Source organism: Silurus aristotelis, assembly GCF_946808225.1.
Source record: "Silurus aristotelis genome assembly, chromosome: 15".
Taxonomy (NCBI): domain Eukaryota; kingdom Metazoa; phylum Chordata; class Actinopteri; order Siluriformes; family Siluridae; genus Silurus; species Silurus aristotelis.
The window spans coordinates 1,331,371-1,355,220 of NC_139588.1; the positions used below are offsets into that span (position 1 = coordinate 1,331,371).

General features: G+C 41.7%; 4 protein-coding genes and 1 pseudogene across 5 annotated transcripts in view; 1 reads left to right on the forward strand and 4 right to left on the reverse strand.

Moving 5' to 3' along the window:
* LOC310738146 (histone H1-like) overlaps window positions 1–23,850 on the forward strand; it is a gene marked incomplete at its 3' end in the record, with an annotated part of 232,655 nt that overhangs the window by 103,231 nt on the left and 105,574 nt on the right. The gene's annotated exons all lie outside the window — the stretch shown is intronic.
* The window catches only part of LOC310738274 (uncharacterized protein), a 259,060-nt gene that overhangs the window by 53,147 nt on the left and 182,063 nt on the right, over window positions 1–23,850 (reverse strand).
* Window positions 773–1,255, reverse strand: LOC310738178 (histone H3.2). Its single transcript, XM_083563178.1, has one exon. The coding sequence runs from the start codon at window positions 1,226–1,228 to the stop codon at window positions 818–820; it is 411 nt and encodes a 136-aa protein (XP_083419304.1). The 5' UTR covers window positions 1,229–1,255; the 3' UTR covers window positions 773–817.
* Window positions 1,681–2,145, reverse strand: LOC310738217 (histone H2A). The gene has a single exon (XM_083563219.1). It carries the CDS (start codon window positions 2,116–2,118, stop codon window positions 1,732–1,734), a length of 387 nt encoding a protein of 128 aa, XP_083419345.1. The 5' UTR covers window positions 2,119–2,145; the 3' UTR covers window positions 1,681–1,731.
* Window positions 2,640–3,297, reverse strand: LOC310738160 (histone H1 pseudogene; annotated as a pseudogene). The gene has a single exon. The product of its transcript is annotated as a histone H1 pseudogene (transcript).

Here is a 23,850-nt window from a genome sequence, read left to right on the forward strand (position 1 = left end):
TCTCTTAGCTCTGTACATGTATCTTGCACAATGACAATAAAGTCAACAATAAATCTAATCTAAAATATAATATAAAATTACACTAGTGTCCATGAGTACTTGGAGAGGGCCACTATTCATTCATTTCATTGTGTTGCTCTTGGTATTGCACATTTTCCCACACAAATACATATACACATATACATGTGTGTGTGTGTGTGTGTGTGTGTGGTCAGGTTTGGACCTATATGCACGATATATACACGACAACGAAAGAGAACATACATACAGTGCTTTAGATTCATGTTGTCAAATTGTTCCTAACGCATAAAAACCATGTTTAAATGGTCAGAATCGTTGTCAGCATACTAAAGTTATATGTGAGAGAATTAATACTATGATGAATGCAATTTATTGGGTTTTTTTTTGTCTCCCTTAGAATACAAACGAGAAGACGAGAATGGGAGGTGACACTTTGGCCACAAGATGGCAGTCACGCTCCGTGCAGAACAGCAAGCGACCTTCTGTTTGCATTTATTATTATTAATATTATTACTGTCGCCAGGTATTAAAATAATCTATAATAAAATACACAAAATGCTCAGCGACAGAGCCACAAAATCAGAGGTTTGCCGAAGCACTCCATTCTAATAACTAGTTTATATATATATATATATATATATATATATATATATATATATATATATATATATATATATATATATATATATATAATCATTATTTGTTTAAAACAACCACGGTATAGACTTGCTCGTTTTACTGAGACAATGAGGTGGCTCTTAAAAGAGCCTTTGTGTATACTGGACAGAGTTATTGTTTAAGCGCGCTCTCCGCGAATACGGCGGGCCAGCTGAATGTCCTTGGGCATGATGGTCACTCTCTTGGCGTGGATGGCGCACAGGTTGGTGTCCTCGAACAGGCCGACCAAGTATGCCTCGCTCGCCTCCTGCAAAGCCATTACAGCGGAGCTCTGGAAACGCAAGTCAGTCTTGAAGTCTTGAGCAATTTCTCTCACCAGGCGCTGGAAGGGCAGCTTGCGGATGAGCAGCTCAGTAGACTTCTGATAGCGACGGATCTCTCTCAAAGCCACGGTGCCGGGCCTGTAACGGTGAGGCTTCTTCACGCCGCCGGTAGCCGGAGCGCTCTTGCGAGCAGCCTTGGTGGCGAGCTGCTTCCTGGGCGCCTTGCCACCAGTGGATTTACGGGCAGTCTGCTTAGTTCTTGCCATAGCGTTGAGCTGTGCACTTCGCGGAAGAAAAACAGAATGAAAAGCGCTAGCAAACGCTGGCTTTTTAAGCCTGAACGACGCCTCGCGTTCATTGGGCGTCTCGAAACCTCTCGTCTTGCATTGGATCGATCGCTATACGTCACTCGACGATTATTGGCTTAGACCTAGTCAGCGCCACAGTTTGAACACCCCACCCACCCACCCTCCCTCGGCTCTCTTGCACAGCACTGTTTTCCTCTGTTCTATAGTTACACAAAGACGGCCGTCGCAATTTAGAAAAAATTAAAAAATACTTCCTTATATTTATGCTTCTAAGTCACTAATGAGAATGGCATGATTATTAGACTATTCCAATGGGCTCTATTAAATGTGATTCTCTTGGGTGCAACTTTCTAGAATGAATACAATTATATACACAAAGTAACAAACTTGCACTTTTTGAGTCAAAGTGGGTGGCTCTTAAAAGAGCCTTTGGGTACTGACAAACACAGCATTGGACGACTTTACTTGGTCTTGACAGCCTTCTCAGTCTTCTTAGGCAGAAGTACAGCCTGAATATTAGGCAGGACACCACCCTGAGCGATGGTCACTCCGCCGAGCAGTTTGTTCAGCTCCTCATCGTTACGCACGGCGAGTTGCAAGTGTCGGGGAATGATACGAGTCTTCTTGTTATCACGGGCAGCGTTACCAGCCAACTCCAGAATCTCAGCGGTCAGATACTCCAGCACAGCCGCCAGGTAAACGGGAGCGCCGGCACCGACGCGCTCAGCGTAGTTGCCTTTACGCAGAAGCCTATGCACACGGCCTACAGGAAACTGCAGTCCTGCCCTGGATGAGCGAGTCTTGGCCTTGGCCCTGGCTTTGCCACCGGTTTTGCCTCTTCCACTCATTTTGCTGTAGATTAGATTTGTTCAAGGAACAAGTCGATAATAGTGAACGCTTCGCGCTGAAAACTCAGATATAGGCAACACAGCCACTCTCTCATTGGCTTAGAACACCATGTGATCAACATCCAATCACAAATGCACAAATGGTGACACTCATTCAGCCTTAGCCTAACACCCCCCCCCACACACACACACCTCCCCTTCCCTAATAGTCTCTGTGTGTGTGTGTGTGTGTGTGTGTGTGTGTGTGTGACTGAGGATTGAGCGAGCGCTCATGGAAGACACAGGTATCAGGAAACAACATTCATGTGAAATGTGTACAACGACACATATATCATATAATCATAAGCATCTCTATAACTACTACATAGTTTGCGTATTCATATGTCATAAATCCCTATCTTGTATTCGCTTTCACTTTCATCATGGGAGGATTCAAAATGTTGCTCTTTGGGGGAAAATATAGGTGGCTCTTAAAAGAGCCGTTTAGTTAAGGTAGAGATGAAATAAACAAACAAACATGTTTACTTCTTCTTGGGCGCTGTCTTTTTCGCCTTTGCAGCCTTGGGCTTCGCCGCTTTGGGCTTCACGGTCTTTGCTTTCTTGGGGCTCTTGGCTGCTTTTTTAGGAGTCGCCGGCTTTTTCGCTTTCTTCGGGCTCTTGGTGGCTTTTTTAGCAGCCGCTGCGGGCTTCTTTGCCTTCTTCGGGGACTTCTTGGCGGCGGCAACAGGTTTCTTGGCCGCCACCTTCTTGGGCTTCTTCGCCGCGGCGGGTTTCTTCGCCTTAACAGCGACGGGCTTCTTCGCCTTAGTTGCGGTCTTCTTTGCGGGCTTCGTGGCTTCGGTCTGCTTCTTGTTTAGCTTGAAAGAGCCAGACGCGCCGGTCCCTTTGGTCTGTAGAAGAGTTCCCTTCAACACGAGACCCTTGACAGCGAGCTTGACGCGGGAGTTGTTCTTCTCCACGTCGTATCCGCCGGCGGCCAAGGCTTTCTTCAGGGCGGCGAGCGACACACCGCTCCTCTCCTTGGACGAGGAAACCGCTTTGACGATGAGCTCGCCGACGCTGGGGCCGGCTTTCTTGGCCCTCGACGCTGCTTTCTTTTTCGGCGCTTTAGCCGGCGCGGCGGCGGGCGCGGGAGCAACTTCTGCCATCTCTCTAGTATCTGTAGTATCTCAGTGCGAGTCAGACTCTGTATACGCTGTGTAACACACAGAAACCTCCCGCCCCTCTGCTGGTGGGCCGGTCTTAAAACCGAGCATGAGAACGTTGTAGACTCAACCGGGCAGCCGCCGCTTCCGCGACACGCTCGTGAGTGTGTTTTCTCGCAGCGTTTCTCGTCGTAAATAAGACGCCGAAGACAAGATCCCGCGCTATTATGCACACATTTCGCGCGTACGGGCTTGCAAGTGTTCCCCGAGGCCTGTCATGGCCGAATAGAGAGCAGTGGTTGCTCTCGTTTTGCACGGAAGTGCACCGCGCGCCTGGCGCTCGAGCCGGCGCTCGGCGCATTTTGTGCAGAGTGCAGTGTAAAAAGGGTTGAGTTACATCCATGTCGGCGGAACAGCGTGTGTTTCACGTGAACGGCGAGCCTTGTCAATGTGTCTGACGCATTGGCAGTGTGTGAATGCTGTGCGTAGTATTGGGAACGCTGGCTCTTGTGGGTTGTGTGAAGCACGTGTTAGTGTATGGAGCAGGTGTGCAAACTCCCCGTGTGCCTCCCGCAGCCGGACCCCCTATGTCTTTGTCATCGTCTGGTCTTCACCACTAGGCCTGGCGCGCCTCGTGCATGGCCCCGTGCTCTAGTAGTCCCAGGCCGACAGGTGTGCCTCGTTGCCCGCTTAACCCTAATTCCAATCAGGTCAGGCTGTGCTAACCCTAATTCGAACAGTGCCAACCCTTACACTAACTCCATGTCATTCAGGCTGCACCAACCCTAACCCTAACTCTATGTCATTCAGGCTGCGCTAGCCCTAATTCGAACAGTGCCAACCCTAACCCTAACTCCATGTCATTCAGGCTGCGCTAACCCTAATTCGAACAGTGCTAACTCTAACCCTAACCCAAATTCCATGTCATTCAGCCTGCGCTAACCCTAATTCGAACAGTGCCAACCCTAACCCTAACTCCATGTCATTCAGGCTGCGCTAACCCTAAATCGAACAGTGCCAACCCTAACCCTAATTCCATGTCACTCAGGCTGCTTTAACCCTAATTCGAACAGCACTAACCCTTACCCTGTTCAATTCAGGCCGCTCTAACCCTCAATTCATTCATTCATTCATTCATTTTCTCCCACTTATCCGTAATTCGGGTCGCGGGGGCAGCAGTCTAAGCAGACCCCCGCCATCGACTGCTGCCCAATCCTCACAGCACCGTCCTTACGGTCCCTCCTGCAGGTGGTGAGCCCACGGGAAGTAACCCTCAATTGAAAAGTGGTAATCCTAACCCTAACGCTGAATACCTTTGGGCTGCACTAAGCCAAACTCAAATGAAGTTGTTCTGCTATGGCCTTAATGTGAAACACTGTTGTACTACTACAGCTCTAAAGCTAACTATGTAGTCTTACTATGACTCTAATTCAAAAGATGTTGTGCTACTATGGCAGTAATATAAATTATGTCGTGCGGCCATGGCCCAAATTCAAATTATGTTGTTTTACTATAGCCCTAATTCAGATTCTGTTGTGCTACTATGCCTCTGAATGGAAGTATGTTGTGCTGCGCTGGCCCTGATCTGGATCAATGTTCTTTAACTATAGCTCTAATGATAATTCTGTTGCGCTACTTTGATTCTAATTCAAATTATTTTGGCCAACTATGGCTCTAGGTCAAATGATGGCGTGCTACTGTAGTTCCAATTTAAAATATGTTGTGCTGCTAGGGCCTTGATGTCAAACACTGTTGTGCTACAGTAGCTCTAATGCTAATTATGTAGTGCTGATGTGACTCTAATTAAAATTATGTTAGCCAACTATGACTCTAATTCAAATTATGTTGTGCTACTATGGCTCTAATTCAAATTATGTTGTGCTGCTATGGCGCTAGTGGGAAACACTGTTCCGCTACTGTGGCCCAAATTCAATTCATGCTGTGCTGTCCTGGCCCTGATGTTAAACACTGATGTGCCACTGTAGCTCTAATGCTAATTATGTAACGCTGATATGACTCCAATACAAATCATGTGGGCCAACTATGGCTCTAAGTTAATATATGTTGTGCCTCTAGGGCCCTAATATGAAACACTGTACTGCTACTATAGCTCTAATGCTAACTGTGATTCACGTCACGGACCTACCAGCACAACAAAGGTAGCATTATAGCCATAGTAGCAGAACAATGTTGTGCTACTATGACTTTAATTCAAATTCGGTTGTGCTGCTAGGGCCCTGATGTGAAACACTGTGCTGCCACTACAGCTCTAGTGCTAATTATGTTGTGCTACTATGACTCTAATCCAAATGATGCTCTGCTACTATGGCTCTAATTCAAATCATGTTGTGCTGTTATGGCCCTAGTGGGAAACACTGTTCCGCTACTTTGGCCCAAATTCAATTCATGCTGTGCTGTCCTGGCCCTGATGTTAAACACTGATGTGCCACTGTAGCTCTAATGCTAACTATGTAATGCTGATATGACTCCAATACAAATCATGTGGGCCAACTATGGGTTGGCCCTAGTAGCACAACACAATTTGAATTAAAGTCATAGTAGCACAACATTGTTCTACTACTGTAGCTCTAATGCTAACTATGTTGTGCTACTATGGCTCTAATACAAATTATGTTATGCTGCTAGGGCCCTGATGTTAAACACTGTACTGCTACTATAGCTCGAATGCTAATTATGTAGTGCTGCTATAACTATAATTCAACTTATGTTGGCCAACTATGACTCTAATTCAAATTACGTTGTGCTACCATGGCTCTAATTTGAAATATGTTGTGCCTCTAGGACCCCAAAGTAAAACAATGTGCTGCTACTATAGCCCTAATGCTAATTGTGTAGTGCTGCTATGACTCTAAGTCAATTTATGTGGGCCAACTATGGCTCTGAGTCAAATTATGTTGGCCAACTATGGCTCTAATTTCAATTTTGTTTTGCTGCTATGGCCCTAGTGGGAAACACTGTTCCGCTACTGTGGCCCAATTTCAAATAATGTTGTGCTGTTCTGGCCCTGATGTAAAACACTGTTGTGCTACTGTAGCTCTAATGCTAAATATGTAGTGCTGATATGACTCTAATTCAATGTACAGTGTGCTACTATGCCTCTCTTTCAAATTATGGTGTGCTGCGAGGGGCCTAGCCCTGATTTGGCTACGGGGCTACAGGGCCCTGGTGTGAAACATCAGGGACCTAGCAGCACAACATAACTTCAGTTAGAGTCATAGTTAGAACAATGTTGTGCTACTATGACTCTAACTCGAGTTATGTTGTGCTACTAGGGCCCTGATGTGAAACACTGTACTGCTACTATAGCGCTAATGCTAACTGTGTTTCACATCAGGGCCCTAGCAGCAAAACATAATTTGTATTATAGCCATAGGAGCACAACATAGTTAGCATTAGAGCTATAGTAGCAGAACAACCCTAATTCGAACAGTGCTAACCCTAACTCCATGTCACTCAGGCTGCGCTAACCCTAATTCGAACAGTGCCAACCCTAACCCTAACCCTAACTCCATGTCATTCAGGCTGCGCTAACCCTAATTCGAAGAGTGCCAACCCTAACCCTAAACCTAACTCCATGTCACTGAGGCTGCGCTAACCCTAATTCGAACAGTGCCAACCCTAACCCTAACCCCAACTCCATGTCACTCAGGCTGCGCTAACCCTAATTCGAACAGTGCCAACCCTAACCCTAACTCCATGTCACTCGGGCTGCGCTAACCCTAATTCGAACAGTCCCAACCCTAACCCTAACTCCATGTCACTCAGGCTGCCCTAAGCCTAATTCGAACAGTGCTAACTCTAACCCTAATTCCAATCAGGTCAGGCTGCACTAACCGTAATTCGAACAGTGCCAACCCTAACCCTAATTCCATGTCACTCAGGCTGCTTTTACCCTAATTCGAACAGCACTAACCCTTACCCTGTTCCATTCAGGCCGCTCTAACCCTCAATTGAAAAGTGGTAACCCTTAAGCTGAATACCTTTGTGCTGCACTAAGCCAAACTCAAATGAATTTGTGCTGCTATGGCCTTAATGTGAAACACTGTTGTACTACTACAGCTCTAAAGCTAACTATGTAGTCTTACTATGACTCCAATTCAAAAGATGTTGTGCTACTATGGCAGTAATATAAATTATGTTGTGCGGCCATGGCCCAAATTCAAATTATGTTGTTTTACTATAGCCTTAATTCAGATTCTGTTGTGCTACTATGCCTCTGAATGGAAGTATGTTGTGCTGCTATGGCCCTGATCTGGATCAATGTTCTTCAACTTTAGCTCTAATGCTAATTCAGTTGCGCTACTTTGATTCTAATTCAGATTATTTTGGCCAACTATGGCTCTAGGTCAAATGATGGTGTGCTACTGTAGTTCCAATTTAAAATATGTTGTGCTGCTAGGGCCTTGATGTCAAACACTGTTGTGCTACAGTAACTCTAATGCTAATTATGTAGTGCTGATGTGACTAAATAAAATTATGTTAGCCAACTATGACTCTAATTCAAATTATGTTGTGCTACTATGGCTCTAATTCAAATAATGGCGGCTGCTATGGCCCTAGTGGGAAACACTGTTCCGCTACTGTGGCCCAAAATCAATTTATGCTGTGCTGTCCTGGCCCTGATGTTAAACACTGATGTGCCACTGTAGCTCTAATGCTAATTATGTAACGCCGATATGACTCCAATACTAATCATGTGGGCCAACTATGGCTCTAAGTTAATATATGTTGTGACTCTACGGCCCTGATGTGAAACACTGTGCTGCTACTGTAGCTCTAATGCTAACTGTGTTTCACGTCAGAGCCCTAGCAGCACAACATAATTTGAATCAGAGCCATAGTAGCAAAACATAGGTAGCATTAGAGCTACAGTAGCAGAACAATGTTGTGCTACTATGACTTTAATTCAAATTGTGTTGTGCTGCTAGGGCCCTGATGTGGAACACTGAGCTGCTACTACAGCTTTAGTGCTAATTATGTCGTGCTACTATGACTTTAATCCAAATGATCTTGGCCAACTGTGCTGTTATGGCCCTAGTGGGAAACACTGTTCCGCTACTGTGGCCCAAATTCAATTTATGTTGTGCTGTTATGGCCCTAGTGGGAAACACTGTTCCGCCAATGTAGCTTTAATGAGAATTATGTAGTACTGATATGGCTCTAATTCAAAGTACGTTGTGCTACTATGGCTCTCATTCAAATTATGGTGTGCTGCTAGGGACCCCAGCCCTAATGTGGCTACAGGGCCCTGGTGTGAAACACTATACTGCTACTATAGCTCTAATGCTAACTATGTTTCACATCAGGGCCCTAGCAGCACAACATAACTTGAGTTAGAGTCATAGTAGCACAACATTGGTTTGCTACTATAGCTCTAACGCTAACTATGTTGTGCTACTATTGCTCTAATTAAAATTATGTTGTGCTACTAGGGCCCTGATGTAAAAACACTGTACTGCAAATATAGCTCTAATGCTAACTGTGATTCACATCAGGGCCCTAGCAGCACAACATAATTTGTATTATAGCCATAGTAGCACAACATAGTTAGCATTAGAGCTATAGTAGCAGAACAACCCTAATTCGAACGGTGCTAACCCTAACTCCATGTCACTCAGGCTGTGCTAACCCTAATTCGAACAGTGCCAACCCTAACCCTAACTCCAGATCATTCAGGCTGTGCTAACCCTAATTCGAACAGTGCCAACCCTAACCCTAACTCCATGTCACTCAGGCTGCGCTAACCCTAATTTGAACAGTGCCAACCCCAACCCCAACTCCATGTCACTCAGGCTGCGCTAACCCTAATTCGAACAGTGCCAACCCTAACCCTAACTCCATGTCACTCAGGCTGCGCTAACCCTAATTCGAACAGTGCCAACCCTAACCCCAACTCCATGTCACTCAGGCTGCGCTAACCCTAATTTGAACAGTGCCAACCCCAACCCCAACTCCATGTCACTCAGGCTGCGCTAACCCTAATTCGAACAGTGCCAACCCTAACCCTAACTCCATGTCACTCAGGCTGCGCTAACCCTAATTTGAACAGTGCCAACCCTAACCCTAACTCCATGTCACTCAGGCTGCGCTAACCCTAATTTGAACAGTGCCACCCCTAACTCCAGGTCACTCAGGCTGCGCTAACCCTAATTCGAATAGTGCCAACCCTAACCATAACCCTAACTCCATGTCACTCAGGCTGCGCTAACCCTAATTCGAAGAGTGCAACCCCAACCCTAACTCCATGTCATTCAGGCTGCACTAACCCTAATTCGAACAGTGCCAACCCTAACCCTAACCCAAATTCCATGTCATTCAGGCTGCGCTAACCCTAATTCGAACAGTGCCAACCCTAACCCTAATTCCATGTCACTCAGGCTGCTTTACCCCTAATTCGAACAGTGCCAACCCTAACCCTGTTCCATTCAGGCCGCTCTAACCCTCAATTGAAAAGTGGTAATCCTAACGCTGGTAATCCTAACGCTGAATACCTTTGTGCTGCACTAAGCCAAACTCAAATTAAGTTGTGCTGCTATGGCCTTAATGTGAAACACTGTTGTACTACTACAGCTCTAAAGCTAACTATGTAGTCTTACTATGACTCTAATTCAAAAGATGTTGTGCCACTATGGCAGTAATAGAAATTATGTCGTGCGGCCATGGCCCAAATTTAAATTATGTTGTTTTACTATAGCCCTAATTCAGATTCTGTTGTGCTACTATGCCTCTGAATGGAAGTATGTTGTGCTGCTATGGCCCTAATGTGGATCAATCTTCTTCAACTATAGCTCTAATGCTAATTCTGTTGCGCTACTATAATTCTAATTCTAATTATTTTGGCCAACTATGGCTCTAGGTCAAATGATGGCGTGCCACTGTAGTTCCAATTTAAAATATGTTGTGCTGCTAGGGCCTTGATGTCAAACACTGTTGTGCTACAGTAGCTCTAATGCTAATTATGTAGTGCTGATGTGACTCTAATTAAAATGATGTTAGCCAACTATGACTCTAATTCAAATTATGTTGTGCTACTATGGCTCTAATTCAATTCATGCTGTGCTGGCCCTGATGTAAAACACTGATGTGCCACTGTAGCTCTAATGCTAATTATGTAACGCCGATATGACTCCAATACTAATCATGTGGGCCAACTATGGCTCTAAGTTAATATATGTTGTGCCTCTAGGGCCCTGATGTGAAACACTGTGCTGCTACTATAGCTCTAATGCTAACTGTGATTCACATCAGGGACCTACCAGCACAACATGATTCGAATTAGAGCCATAGTAGCACAACATAGGTAGCATGATAGATAGGTAGATAGATAGATAGATAGATAGATAGATAGATAGATAGATAGATAGATAGATAGATAGATAGATAGATAGATAGATAGATAGATAGATAGATAGATACAATCAACTTTATTGTCATTGCATAGTACAGGTACACAGCAACGAAATGCAGTTTGGCATCTACCAGAAGTGCAAAATTTAGCAGTCGTGCAAAAGTGCAGATAAATATCTAGCATATTTACAGTGCAGATAACTATGTAGCATATTTACAGCAAGTGGTATATATGAAAGTATATACAGTGAATAAATATAAAGGCTATTTGAGTGCAGAGATGTGTGGACATTCAGAAGTACAGTGAATAAATATAGAGGTGTACAGTAATTAAGAAAATGTGCAGAAATGAAAGGTTACAGATCACAAGATTATGGCATTAGGGAGTAGCAAGCTGAATAAACAGTCTACTATATATAAAAAAAAAAAAAAAATATATATATATATATATATATATATATATATATATATATATATATATATATATATATATATATATACACATACATTGTATACACAAATGAATGTTAAATGTTGGGCAGAATGTACAGTAATGATAAAGATTAATAAAATGAATGAAATTGTTGTTACTTTTATATATTCTTTATTTTATTATATTTTTTAAAATTTTATAATAGCTATCCTTTTTTTATATATATGTAGAATATTGTTAGATACAAAATACATTACTAAAACTTTCTTTCGGGTTCTCCCATTAGGGGGCGCCACAGCGGATCATCCGCATGTTTGATTTGGCACATGTTTTTACGCTGGATGTCCTTCCTAACACAACCCTCCCCATTTATCCGGGCTTGGGACCGGCACTAAGGCTTGTGCAACCCTAATGACCTAAAGACCACCAGGGAACCTACAAGATATATTACTAGATTTATTATTATTATTATTATTATTATTATTATTATTATTATTATTATTATTATTATTATTATTATAAAGATGATTATATTGATAATAACAGACTCTTGTACAATTTAAGTGTAATTTTAATCAGTCTTTTACTTTATTATTTATTTTTCGCAAAACTTTTTACTTTTACTCATTATTTTTTTTCCCCATAAATATCTGTACTTTCTACTTCTTACATTTTCAAAAACAGACTCGTTACTTTAATTTTATTCCATCTGGTGAAAAGTGTTGAACACATGAAGAAAGGCAGGTGAAAAAAGGCATGGAAGCCGAGACACCAGCTGAAATCAATCAGTAATTAGAAAGCAGTCCTGCCCCGTGTCAGTGAAAATCAATATCAGCTGCTTCAGTCCCAACTAATAGCCTGTATAAAGATGTCTCATTACCAAGGTGTCACACAAGAAACATCTCATGATGGGTAAAAGTGAAGAGCTCTCTCAAGACCTTCACAACCTTATTGTTGCAAAACATACTATTAGCATTGGTTACAGAAGGATTTCTAAACTTCTGAATGTTCCAGCGAGAACTGTTAGGATCATAATCCAGAAGTAGAAAGAACATCATCTTACCATAAAGCAGCCATGACCAGGTGCTCCTCACAAGATTTCAGACAGAGGAGCAAAAAGAATATCAAAAGAGTTGTCCAAGAGCCAAGGACCACTTGTGGAGAGCTTCAGAAAGACCTGGAATTAGCAGCTACAACTGTTTAGAAGAAAAGCGCCTGCTGCCAAAGAAGGGAGACCTGACGCAGCTGAAGAACTGGCGCCCAGTGTCACTACTGTACTGTACTGTACTGTATAGGTATGTTGTTCTCTATTTCCAATATGAAGTATGTAAAAGTAGGAACTCTTAATCTAAATGCTGCTAGAGCTGGTCAGAAAAGAATGGTGTTGTTTGAGTTTATAAAGCTGAAACGGATTGATGTCATGTTTATTCAGGAATCACACAGGGATCATAAAACTGAAGTGGATCGGATGTTCTCTACTAGTGGAGGAGTAGCAATACTCTTTTCAAAACACTTTCTACCAACCTCTTACAAAATGGAAGAAATAGTTAAAGGGCACATTTTAAAAGTACAAGCAAAATTCGAAAACACAGAAATGAATTTTTGTTATGTTTACGACCCTACGAAGGGGCAGAAAAAAATCCTCTTTCTAAACAAAATCAGCTCCACTTTAATAAACATCAATTCAGAAGGTTTTTTGTTTCTCGGTGGGGATTTTAATTGCACTGAAGATGATAAACTGGATAGGAATCACATAGAACCACATATTAGCGCTCAAAAAACACCTGTACAGCTGATCAGAACTTCTGATTTGTGTGACATTTGGAGGAACATGAATACTAAGACCAGGCAGTAAACATGGCCCACAGCAGGGATAATGTTTTATCTATGGAGAGACTCGATAGATTGTATGTATTCAGTTTTCATGCAAATCGTTTTAAAGACTGTAAAATCATCCCGCAATGGAAAAACTAGAAAACTACAACCCCAAATCAGAAAAAGTTGGGACAGTATGGAAAACGCAAATAAAAAAAGAAAGTAGTGATTTCTAAATTTACTTTGACTTGTATTTCATTGCAGACAATATGAACACAAAATATTTCATGTTTTGTTTAGTCAACTTCATGTCATGTGTAAATATACATCATTTCCTGTCATTCAGACCTGCAACACATTCCAAAAAAAGTTCATGGAAATCCAGGAAGAGAGAAAAAAAGGAAAGGGAAATGGTGCACTTATGGTTCTACCACACAGATGAAGAACAGAAAATGATCCAGGTTCAGAAGAAACAAGGGGCTCACCAGTCTCCATCAATGTTGAGCTCCTAGCTGATGGTAGAAACGATTCTAATTCCAGAGCTCCGAGAACTCCTCATCCAGCATCAAAGAGAGATGTCAAACAAATTAGGAAGAGGGAACAAAGGGAGCGACCATGTGAAGACAAGGCAGGAAAATAATTTATTGCAGTAAATTCCCATTTACACACATTATTATTTCTAATTATAATTTTCAATGTAATAATGTTCAAAATGCATCAACACATTTACTGACACTCAATTTTATAACAATAAATTGCTTCTTTTATCTAAATAATTGCTTAATTTATTTGTGAGCATTCAATCAGCCTATAGCTGATATCAGAGCATGAGACTGCATGGTTAGCAGAACACCACATGACCTATGTTACACACACCACACTAATACGATTGGCAATCTACATGAACACTAAAGCAGCAAATCAACTGTTCATTTATCACTTCACTCAGATGTTTAAACATTTCAGAGGAATTATCCACAGTATGAGTTTAAAATGTCTGACTTCACAAAAGACTGAACAATACACAACCCATAACTCAATAAGGTTGTCTTAGCACAAAAAAAAGGAAAAAACTAACACCAAGAAAGAGAAATGGTATTAAATAATACCAGATGAACTAAGGGAAATCCCTTTCACAAAGTCATCAGCTTGGGTTTTCATTTATTTTTTTTTTTCCTTTTTAGTACTGCTAATGGCATGCATCTTTTTTTCTGTTCAAGGCTCCTCCCCCTCTGATCAGCACCAATGATGACGAAGAACAATCATTAAGGGCGGAGCTACTCTTAATTATTTAATCTCATAAATATTTCTGGTTTGTGACATTTACTAATTTCTTTTGGCAATATTTGATTCCCAAAACCTTAAAATAAAATATTTAAAATATGATATTAAATTATTGTGCATTTGTATAATTCTTCTCTTTTTTTTGGTTTTGATACGGTTCTTATGACCTTCGTTACACTAGCAACAAGTACACGCTTGTAAAGAGGAATGCCTGGCAAGAGGACCAGATCTATGTGATGAGACTGTTTGTTGCCTAGTAATGTCAGAAATCTATCTAAACCCACCCACGTCTCCAGAAGAAGCAATTAAACTTGACCTTTTTTTAACAAGCCTACATACATATTATTTTAGAGTTGTATTTATGTACAACCCATTTATTTATTACAATTTATTAATTTTCAGTTTTAAGTGCAATTGCATCATTCAGACAGACATATTAGGGGATTCAATTCATGAGGGGGGGGGGGGGGGGGTGCCACAGCTTCATAAAAAAAAGCCATGACAGAGTGGAAAGACTTTATTGGGAAGTAATATATTGGTGATTACTGGGAAGTAGTAGGGGTAAATGTTAAAGTCAATTCAGTGAGTTTAACTCTTTTTTTGTGTGTGTTTGGGGGGTCTTTATACAGAAGACTTGTATGTTTTTGTACAAAGTAAGCTTTGTTTTGTGCATGGTAACTATTCTGTGTAAGAAGACAGGTTTTCATTTGAATAAATAATTTTTGACTCTGAATGCATGGTCTTGATTTTAGTTTATATAACCGTGTTTTAAGTTTAAATGCTTTACTCATTTTAAGACAGATTACCTTATGACAAATCCTAAATGAAGAAGAATCATCTTGTTTAATAGCTCTGGTCTTAAGATCTTTTCACTCAAATTAAGAAAAGCAAACTCTTAAAAAAAAGGAATGAACAACTTAGTTTTAAGTAAATGACACTAAATATACTGCTTCAAATAAGTATTTTAATCCTTGTTTTAAAACACTTTGCTATTTTCTAAAGGCTAGGTATGTTTTCTTATTTTAAGAAATCTTATCAAGTGTAATTATCTTACTGCATTACTTACATTGCAGCGCCGACGCTGAAAAGATATCATGCAGCCCGGACCTGCATAAAGCTCTATGGGGAAAAGCCTCAGACATTGAGCAATTTTAAGGTACCACATGGTTTAAACAATTTAAGCCTTTACAAAATTAAACTAACTTTAAAGATGTCTTAATTACCTTGTCCCTCCATAGTGCTGATCTTCTCCACCTGCTCCTCCATAGTGCTGATCTTCTCCACCTGCTCCTCTATAGTGCTGATCTGCTCCACCTGCTCCTCTGTAATGCTCATCTTCTCCACCTACTCCTCCATAGTGCTGATCTGTTCCACCTGCTCCTCTATAGTGCTGATCTGTTCCACCTGCTCCTCCATAGTGCTGATCTTCTCCACCTGCTCCTCCATAGTGCTGATCTGCTCCACCTGCTCCTCTGTAGTGCTCATCTGCTCCACCTGCTTCTCCATAGTGCTGATCTGCTTCTCCATAGTGCTGATCTGCTCCACCTGCTCCTCTGCAGTGCTCATCCGCTTCACCTGCCCTTCTGTATTACTCATGGGCTCCACCATCATGTTCTTGTCTCTTCCACCTGTGTGGTCCTCACCTCCTCCGGGTTGCTTGTGTTCTCCAATGGATCACAGGGTGTGAGACGCAGCGTCATCAGCTTATCATCATTGCCACTGGAATCCTGGTTCCATCCTCTGCAAGTTGAACAAGTGTTTTGCTTATTTAAAACAGGTGCAGTTTAAACTCATGGTTAATCTCTATGTTTTAAATGTTAATCTGTTTAAATCATACAGTCAAATTCTGTGGGTTCGTGGATGCCAAATTGCAAATGTGGTAAACTGGAACTTGACATGCATGTGTTGTGCTCTTCCCAACATTCCCAAAAGCTTGCTCTCTTTTGGGGACTGAATAAGAAAATAGTTTAAGAGATGGTTCACTCTAAAACTACATTTCAGTCATCAACGACTGATGAATATGAAAATCAAACCGTCATAGTTCTTCATCAGCAAATTTTGTGCATTTCCTTTCAATCCTCACAATACTATGCAGATAAAACTGTGACAGTGGACAGGTAAAAAATATATTTTGGAGACATGTTGTAGTTTGCCAAATATTAGAAAATGGTTTGAGGAAGTGCTGTTTGGCCGTGTCTAAAGCTAAATTAATATTTAAAAAGTTGAATTGTATTAAAAGACCCAGTATTGTGCTAACACACTCTGTCTTGGTTATATAAAAATGGAAGCCTCTCCTAAGTTTCCACTGTCAAGGAGGTTAGGAGTTTAAGGCGATGAATTCAAGTTTTAGGGGGGAGCCGTCCCTTTAAGATTTAAACGTTGATGCAAATCTTTGCCATACTTAACACACGTTGTGAACTGTGACTTTAAGAATGCAGTGCTGCATCTTACCTTCACGAAGGTATTCATAAAGTGAACCCATCTTCTGAAGGTAGTCCTGGGCATAGGTGGAGAGTGTGCAGCGAGGGGTTAATATTTCACACTTGACTTCATTCTTTTTGGTCTCCTTGCCAAGAAGCAGAACAGGCTTGTATCCAATGGCATGAAGTTTCTCAAGCTGCAATCACAACATTGTGTATTTGCTGTTTAAGTAACAGAAAAACAACAGCAAAAAAGCTAAACATATTAGTTATTAGGATTGTATTAAATTATTGGTGAAGCATCCAGGTCAATGCGATTCAGGATTTTTAACTTCATGGTGTATAACCAAGTATGTGCAAACAGGAAAGGCTCCTCCAGCCCCATCACCAAAAAAGCCCAGCAGCATCTCTACTTCCTGAGAGCACTGAGGAAAGCTCCTCCCCCTCCCCCCATCCTGACCACGTTCTACAGAGGGACCATTGAGAGCATCCTGAGCAGCTGCATCACTGCCTGGTTTGGGAACTGCACAGTCTCGGAGCGCAAGACCCCACTAAGGTGGTGAGGACCACTGAGAAGATCATCAGAGTCTCTCTCCCCTCTATCATGGACATTTACACCACACGCTGCATCCGCAAAGCAAACAGCATTGTGGACAACCACACACACCTGTCACACACACTTTTCACTCTCCTACCATCAGGGACAGAGGGGTTGACTTGAAATCCATTGGGGTCTCCCCACGCAGGTTCGAATCCTGCCGACTACGATTTGCTTCCTGTTCACATTTCCTATTAATTACCCCGATAAAGTTAGTTTACAGGGTGTTGTGTTTGTTTAATGTTTACATTTCCAGTTAATTATACAGATATGGTTCAATTTCGTTGTCTTGTGTAAATAGGGTGTCCAGTTTAAGCAGGGGATGATAGCGATTTGTGTAGTAGTCGTGGCTGAGTGGTTAAGGCGATGGACTAGGAATCTATTGGGGTCTCCTCGAGCAGGTTCGATTACTGCCAAATACGATTCCCTTTCTGTTAATTATACAGATATTGTTCATTTGTGTTTTCTTGTGTTAATAGGGGTTCCAGGTTAAGTAGTGGGTGACAGCTAACAGTGTAGTTGTGGCCAAATGGTAATGGTGATGGCCTTGAAATCCATTGGGGTCTCCCAGCGCAGGTTCAAATCCTGCCAACTGAGATTTGTTTAATGTTTACATTTCCAGTTAATTATACAGATATGGTTAAATTTGGTTTTCTTGTGTTAATAGGGCTTCCAGTATAAGTAGGGGATGATAGAGAATTGTGTAGTAGTTGTGGCCGAGTGGTTAAGGCGGTGGACTAGAAATCCGTTGGGGTCTCCCTGTGCAGGTTCGAATCCTGCCGTCTACGATTAATTTTCTGTTCACATTTCGTGTTAATTATACAGATATTGTTCATTTACGTTTTCTTGTGTTAATAGTGATAGCAGTTTAAGTAGGGGTGACAGCTATCTGTTTCGTAGGCGTGGCCAAATGGTAAAGGTGATGGACTTGAAATCCATTGTGGTCTCCCCCCGTAAGGTCGAATCCTGACAACTGAGATTTCCACTTAATTATACAGATATGGTTCAATTTTGTTTTCTTGTGTTGTTAGGGCTACCAGTATAAGTAGGGGATGATAGAGCATTGTGTAGTAGTTGTGGCCGAGTGGTTCAGGCGATGGCCTAGAAGTTTATTAGGGTCTCCCCGCGCAGTTTGGAATTCTGCCGACTGCGATTGACTTTCTGTTTACATTTCCTATTAGGTACCCTGATCCAGTTAGTTTACAGGTTGTTGTGTTAATAGGGCTTCCAGTTTAAGTAGGGGATGATAGAACATTTTGTAGTAGTCGTGGCTGAGTGGTTAAGGTGATTGACGTGCAATCCGTTGGGGTCTCCCTGCGCAGGTTCAAATCTTGCTGACTACGATTCGCTTCCTGTTTACGTTTCCTTTTAATTACACCGATCCAGTTCGTTTACAGGGTGTTGTGTTAATAGGGCTTCCAGATTAAGTAGGGGCTGATCAAGACTTGTGTAGTAGTTGTGGCCGAGTGGTTAAAGAAATGGACTAAAAATCCATTAGTGGGCTCCCTGCGCAGATTTGAATCCTGCCGACTACGATTCACTTTCTGTTTACATTTCCTATTAATTATGCCAATCCAGTTCGTTTACAGGTTGTTGTGTTAATAGGGCTTTCAGTTTAAGTAGGGGATGGTAAAGGTTTGTGTAGTAGTCGTGGCTGAGTGGTTAAGGCGATGGCTTAGGAATCTATTGGGGTCTCCTCAAGCAGGTTCGATTACTGCCGAATACGATTTGATTTTTGTTTACATTTCCTGTTAATTATACAGATATTGTTCATTTGCGTTTTCTTGCGTTAATAGTGATTCCAGTTTAAGTAGGGGTGACAGCTAACTGTGTAGTAGTCGTGGCCGAGTGGTTAAGGCGATGGACTTGAAATCCATTGGAGTCTCCCCGCGCAGGTTCGAATCCTGCCGACTACGATTCACTTTCTGTTTACATTTCCTAGTAATTACCCGATAAAGTTAGCTTACAGTATGTTGCGTTTCATAGGGCTTACAGTTTAAGTAGGGGGGTAGTCAAGACTTCTGTTGTAGTCGTGGTTGAGTGGTTGAGGCGATGGTCTAGAAATCCTTTGTGGTTTCCCCGCACAGGTTCGAATCCTGCTGACTACGATTTGCTTTCTGTTTACATTTCCTATTAATTACCCCGATTCCAGTTAGTTTACAGGTTGTTGTGTTAATAGGGCTTCCAGTTTAAGTAGGGGATGATAGAGACTTGTGTAGTAGTCGTGGCCGAGTGGTTAAGGCGATGGACTAGAAATTCATTGGGGTCTCCCTGCGCAGGTTCGAATCCTGCCGACTACGATTCATTTTCTGTTCACATTTCGTATTAATTATACAGATATTGTTCATTTGCGTTTTCTTGTGGTAATAGGGATTCCAGTTTAAGTATGGGGTGACAACTAACTGTGTAGTAGTGCGCAGATTCGAATCCTGCAGAATACGATTCACTTACTGTTAACATTTCCTATTAACTCTCTTCTCTAACTTTACCATTCACTTCACTGACCATTACACTCATATCATTGACCAACACACTCACATCGATGACCATCACTGATCATTACACTCATTACTGATCATCACACTCATCACTGTTCTATACAATCACATCACTGACCATCACATTCACATCACTGACCATCACATTCACATCACTGACCATCACATCACTGATCACCACACTCAACACTGATCATCAGTGATCATCACATTCACATCACTGACCATCACAATCACATCACTGATCATCACACTCATCACTGACCATCACATTCACATCACTGACCATTACACACTCATCACTGACCATCACACTCACATCATTGACCATTACACTCACATCAGTGACCATCACACTTCCATCACTGACCATCACACTCATCACTGACCATCACACTCATCACTGATCATTACACTCATCACTGACCATCACACTCACAACACTGATCATCACACTCACAACACTGACCATCACACTCACAACACTGACCATCACACTCACATCACTGACCATCACACTCACAACACTGACCATCACACTAATCACTGATCATTACACTCATTACTGACCATCACATTCACATCACTGATTATCACACTCACATCACTGACCATCACACTCATCACTGTCCATCACACTCACATCATTGACCATTACACTCACATCAGTGACCATCACACTCACAACACTGATCATCACACTCACAACACTGACCATCACACTCACAACACTGACCATCACACTCACATCACTGACCATCACACTCACAACACTGACCATCACACTAATCACTGATCATTACACTCATTACTGACCATCACATTCACATCACTGATTATCACACTCACATCACTGACCATCACACTCATCACTGTCCATCACACTCATCACTGTCCATCACACTCACATCACTGACCATTACACTCACATCACTGACCATCACACTCATTACTGACCATCACATTCACATCACTGATCATCACACTCACATCACTGACCATCACACTCATCACTGTCCATCACACTCACATCACTGACCATCACACTCACATCACTGACCATCACACTCATCACTGACCATTACACTCATCACTGATCATCTCACTCATCACCGACCATCACACTAATCACTGATCATTACACTCATTACTGACCATCACACTCACATCACTGACCATCACACTCACATCACTGACCATTACACACTCTTCACTGACAATCACACTCTCATCACTGACCATCACACTCACATCACTGACCAGGTCTCCAGCCTTGATAAATGTGGAGGGTTGTGTTATAAAGAACATCCAGTTTAAAACATGTGCCAAATCTGATATGCGGATAACGAATCAGAATTTTAGAGACGGGTGTAAATCCACCAGGTATGTTGATGAAGTTCATCACGACTTTGTATCATGGTAAAGTCATGGAATGTAAAGTCTATTCTCTCTCTCTCTCTCTCTCTCTCTTTCTCTCTCTCTCTCTCTCTCTCTCTCTCTCTCTCTCTCTCTCTCTCTCTCTCTCTCTCTCTCTCTCTACCCCTCTCTCCCCCTCTCTCTTTCTCTCTCTCTCCTCTCGGAATATCAGATATGTATGGAAGCCTGTTTCCGGCAGTAAAAAAACTAAGGTCACAGTTCTGTAATTTTTTTCGTGGATTTGCGGCACTTTGTGGAAAAGCACCATAGAAAACCACGTGATGTGATTCTTACAGAACACGTGACTTCTTTAAGTTTTTATGCTAAACAGCTTTGTGTCATTTTCCTGATGACAAGGTATTTTCATATTTACTCTTTGGAATAAGAATCCATTACGATACTCACAAGAATTCTGATATAAAAAGCAGTTATAAACTCTCAGGCTGGTTTTGCGCATGCGCGGTAACGTCACTCCGTTGCCATGGTGAGATCTTGTTGACAGAGCTCCGTGTTTTATTCTTCTGTTTTGGGTTTTTAGTTCTGTTTCATCCGATCACCAGAATGTCAACAGACGTGAGGTGAGCAGGTCCCTAATCTCCAGATATAAAACTTTAACAACAACAACAACAACAACCATGACAATAATAATAATAATAATGATAATACTATTCATAATAATAATAATAATAATAATAATAACAATAATGATATTAATAATAACAATAAAAATAATCATCATCCACATCATCATAGTATTAATAATAATGATAATATAATATTATAATATAATGATGTTCTCCTCTGTGCTCCTGCAGTAAAGAGGAAGACATTGTGAAGGACTTTCTTCTCCCTGATCCCACAAATGCTAAGAGTTTATAAACCTGCTGATGAGCCTGACGTTTAGAAGAATGAAGAAGCTCTTCTGTGATGTTTGGTTGTGATTCACTCTGTGTTGCTGCAAAACACAGCGGTTCAAAGCTTCATCTAAAACAGATGGAGGAGCACAGTTTCACGGTCGGATCCTTGGCAGAAACATCATACAGAAATGAACCTGAGATATTAGAGGAGTGGGAGGAGTTCTACCTCCCAGATCACATGTACATGCAGGTGATTGGTGTTTTTAATAAATTCTCCTGTGTCCTTTGAGGACATGGTGAGATGGACTTCAGTGTTTCTAAATTGGATTCCAGCTTCAAGAGCTTCCTGATTTTCAATCTCTCATATAAAACCTTTACATGATCAGAGATCATCGATCTTCACAAACCTTTTACACAATATCATCTAGTGATACCATCATTTAGCATAATATTAGGAACAATAAGGAGAATTATGCATTATTCAGTTATAAATAACACTTATTTATAATTAATATTATCTTTTTTTATTTTCTTGATATTTTGAGTCAGTGAGATTCCTTAATGTCTAAAATCACACACTAAATACTTCTGATAAATCACACAGAAATATTATAACTTTAGTATTTAAATACATTATAGACTTACAGAGTGGAAGTGTAGTGTGTGTGTGTGTGTGTGTGTGTGTGTGTGTGTGTGTGTGTGTGTGTGTGTGTGTGTGTGTGTGTGTGTGTGTGTGTGAACGTGCTGCTGATTAACGCTGTTACTGTTAGAAATCAGCTGAAATAAAGGGTTTACAGTGTTTAATGAAGAACACAGTCATTAGTGTTGCACAAGTCAGCTCACTCTTAGTGTCGGTCTCAAGTCCGGATAAATGTGGAGGATTGTGTTATGAAGGACATTCAGCATAAAACATGGCTTTAAGGAGAGGAATGTGGAAGGGCAGATGGTGGTGGATTTTGCTAAAAGGATGGAAATGGCAGTGGTGAACACGTATTTTAAGAAGAAGGAGGATCATAGGGTGATGTATAAGAGTGAAGGAAGGTGCACACAGGTGGACTTTGTTCTATGGAGGAGATGTAACCTGAAGGAGATTGAACACTGTAAGGTGTTGGCAGGGGACAGTGTAGCTAGACAGCATCGGATGGTGGTCTGTAGGATGGTTTTGGAGTTGAAGAAGAAGAGGAGGAGGAGAGTGAAGACTGAAAGAAGAATAAGATGGTGAAAACTGAAAGAGGAAGAGTGTAGTGTGAGACAAGGTAAGGGGGAGGCGAGATTAAGATGGTTTGGACATGTACAGAGGAGGGACATGGGGTATATCAGTAGGAGAATGCTGAGGATGGAGACACCAGCAAGGAGGAAAAGAGGAAGGCCAAGGAGGAGGTTTATGGATGTTGTGAAGGAAAACATGCAGGTAGTTGGTATGAAAGAGGCAGATGTAGAGGACAGGGGGGTATGGAGACGGATGATCCGCTGTGGCGCCCCCTAATGGGAGCAGCTGAAGGAAGAAGAAGAAGAAATAAATAACAAATATCAATACCAAACAAATAAGTACAAAACTAGAACACTGTGATCAAATTTTTATATCATGTTGTGCATGTCTTGTTGAGCACAAAATCCTCGTTATCCACAGTATATACCGCCAGTGTCAGTAATCATCTACTCAGAATCCCATCGGTTTTGAAAGGCTCTGTTTTCAGAATCAACTTTTCTTTTCGCCACTGTGAGGCGCTGTTTCACAATAACTTTACAATAGGGTTAAATACATCAACAGAAGCTCCACTTGATTGACGCTGGAATGTTCCCAGGTGGTCTAGAGTTCGGTAAGACAGCTGAAGCGCTGCATTATGGGATCTGTAGTTTGTGTTTTTAGAGCTACATATCGCCAGGCCATTCATAAT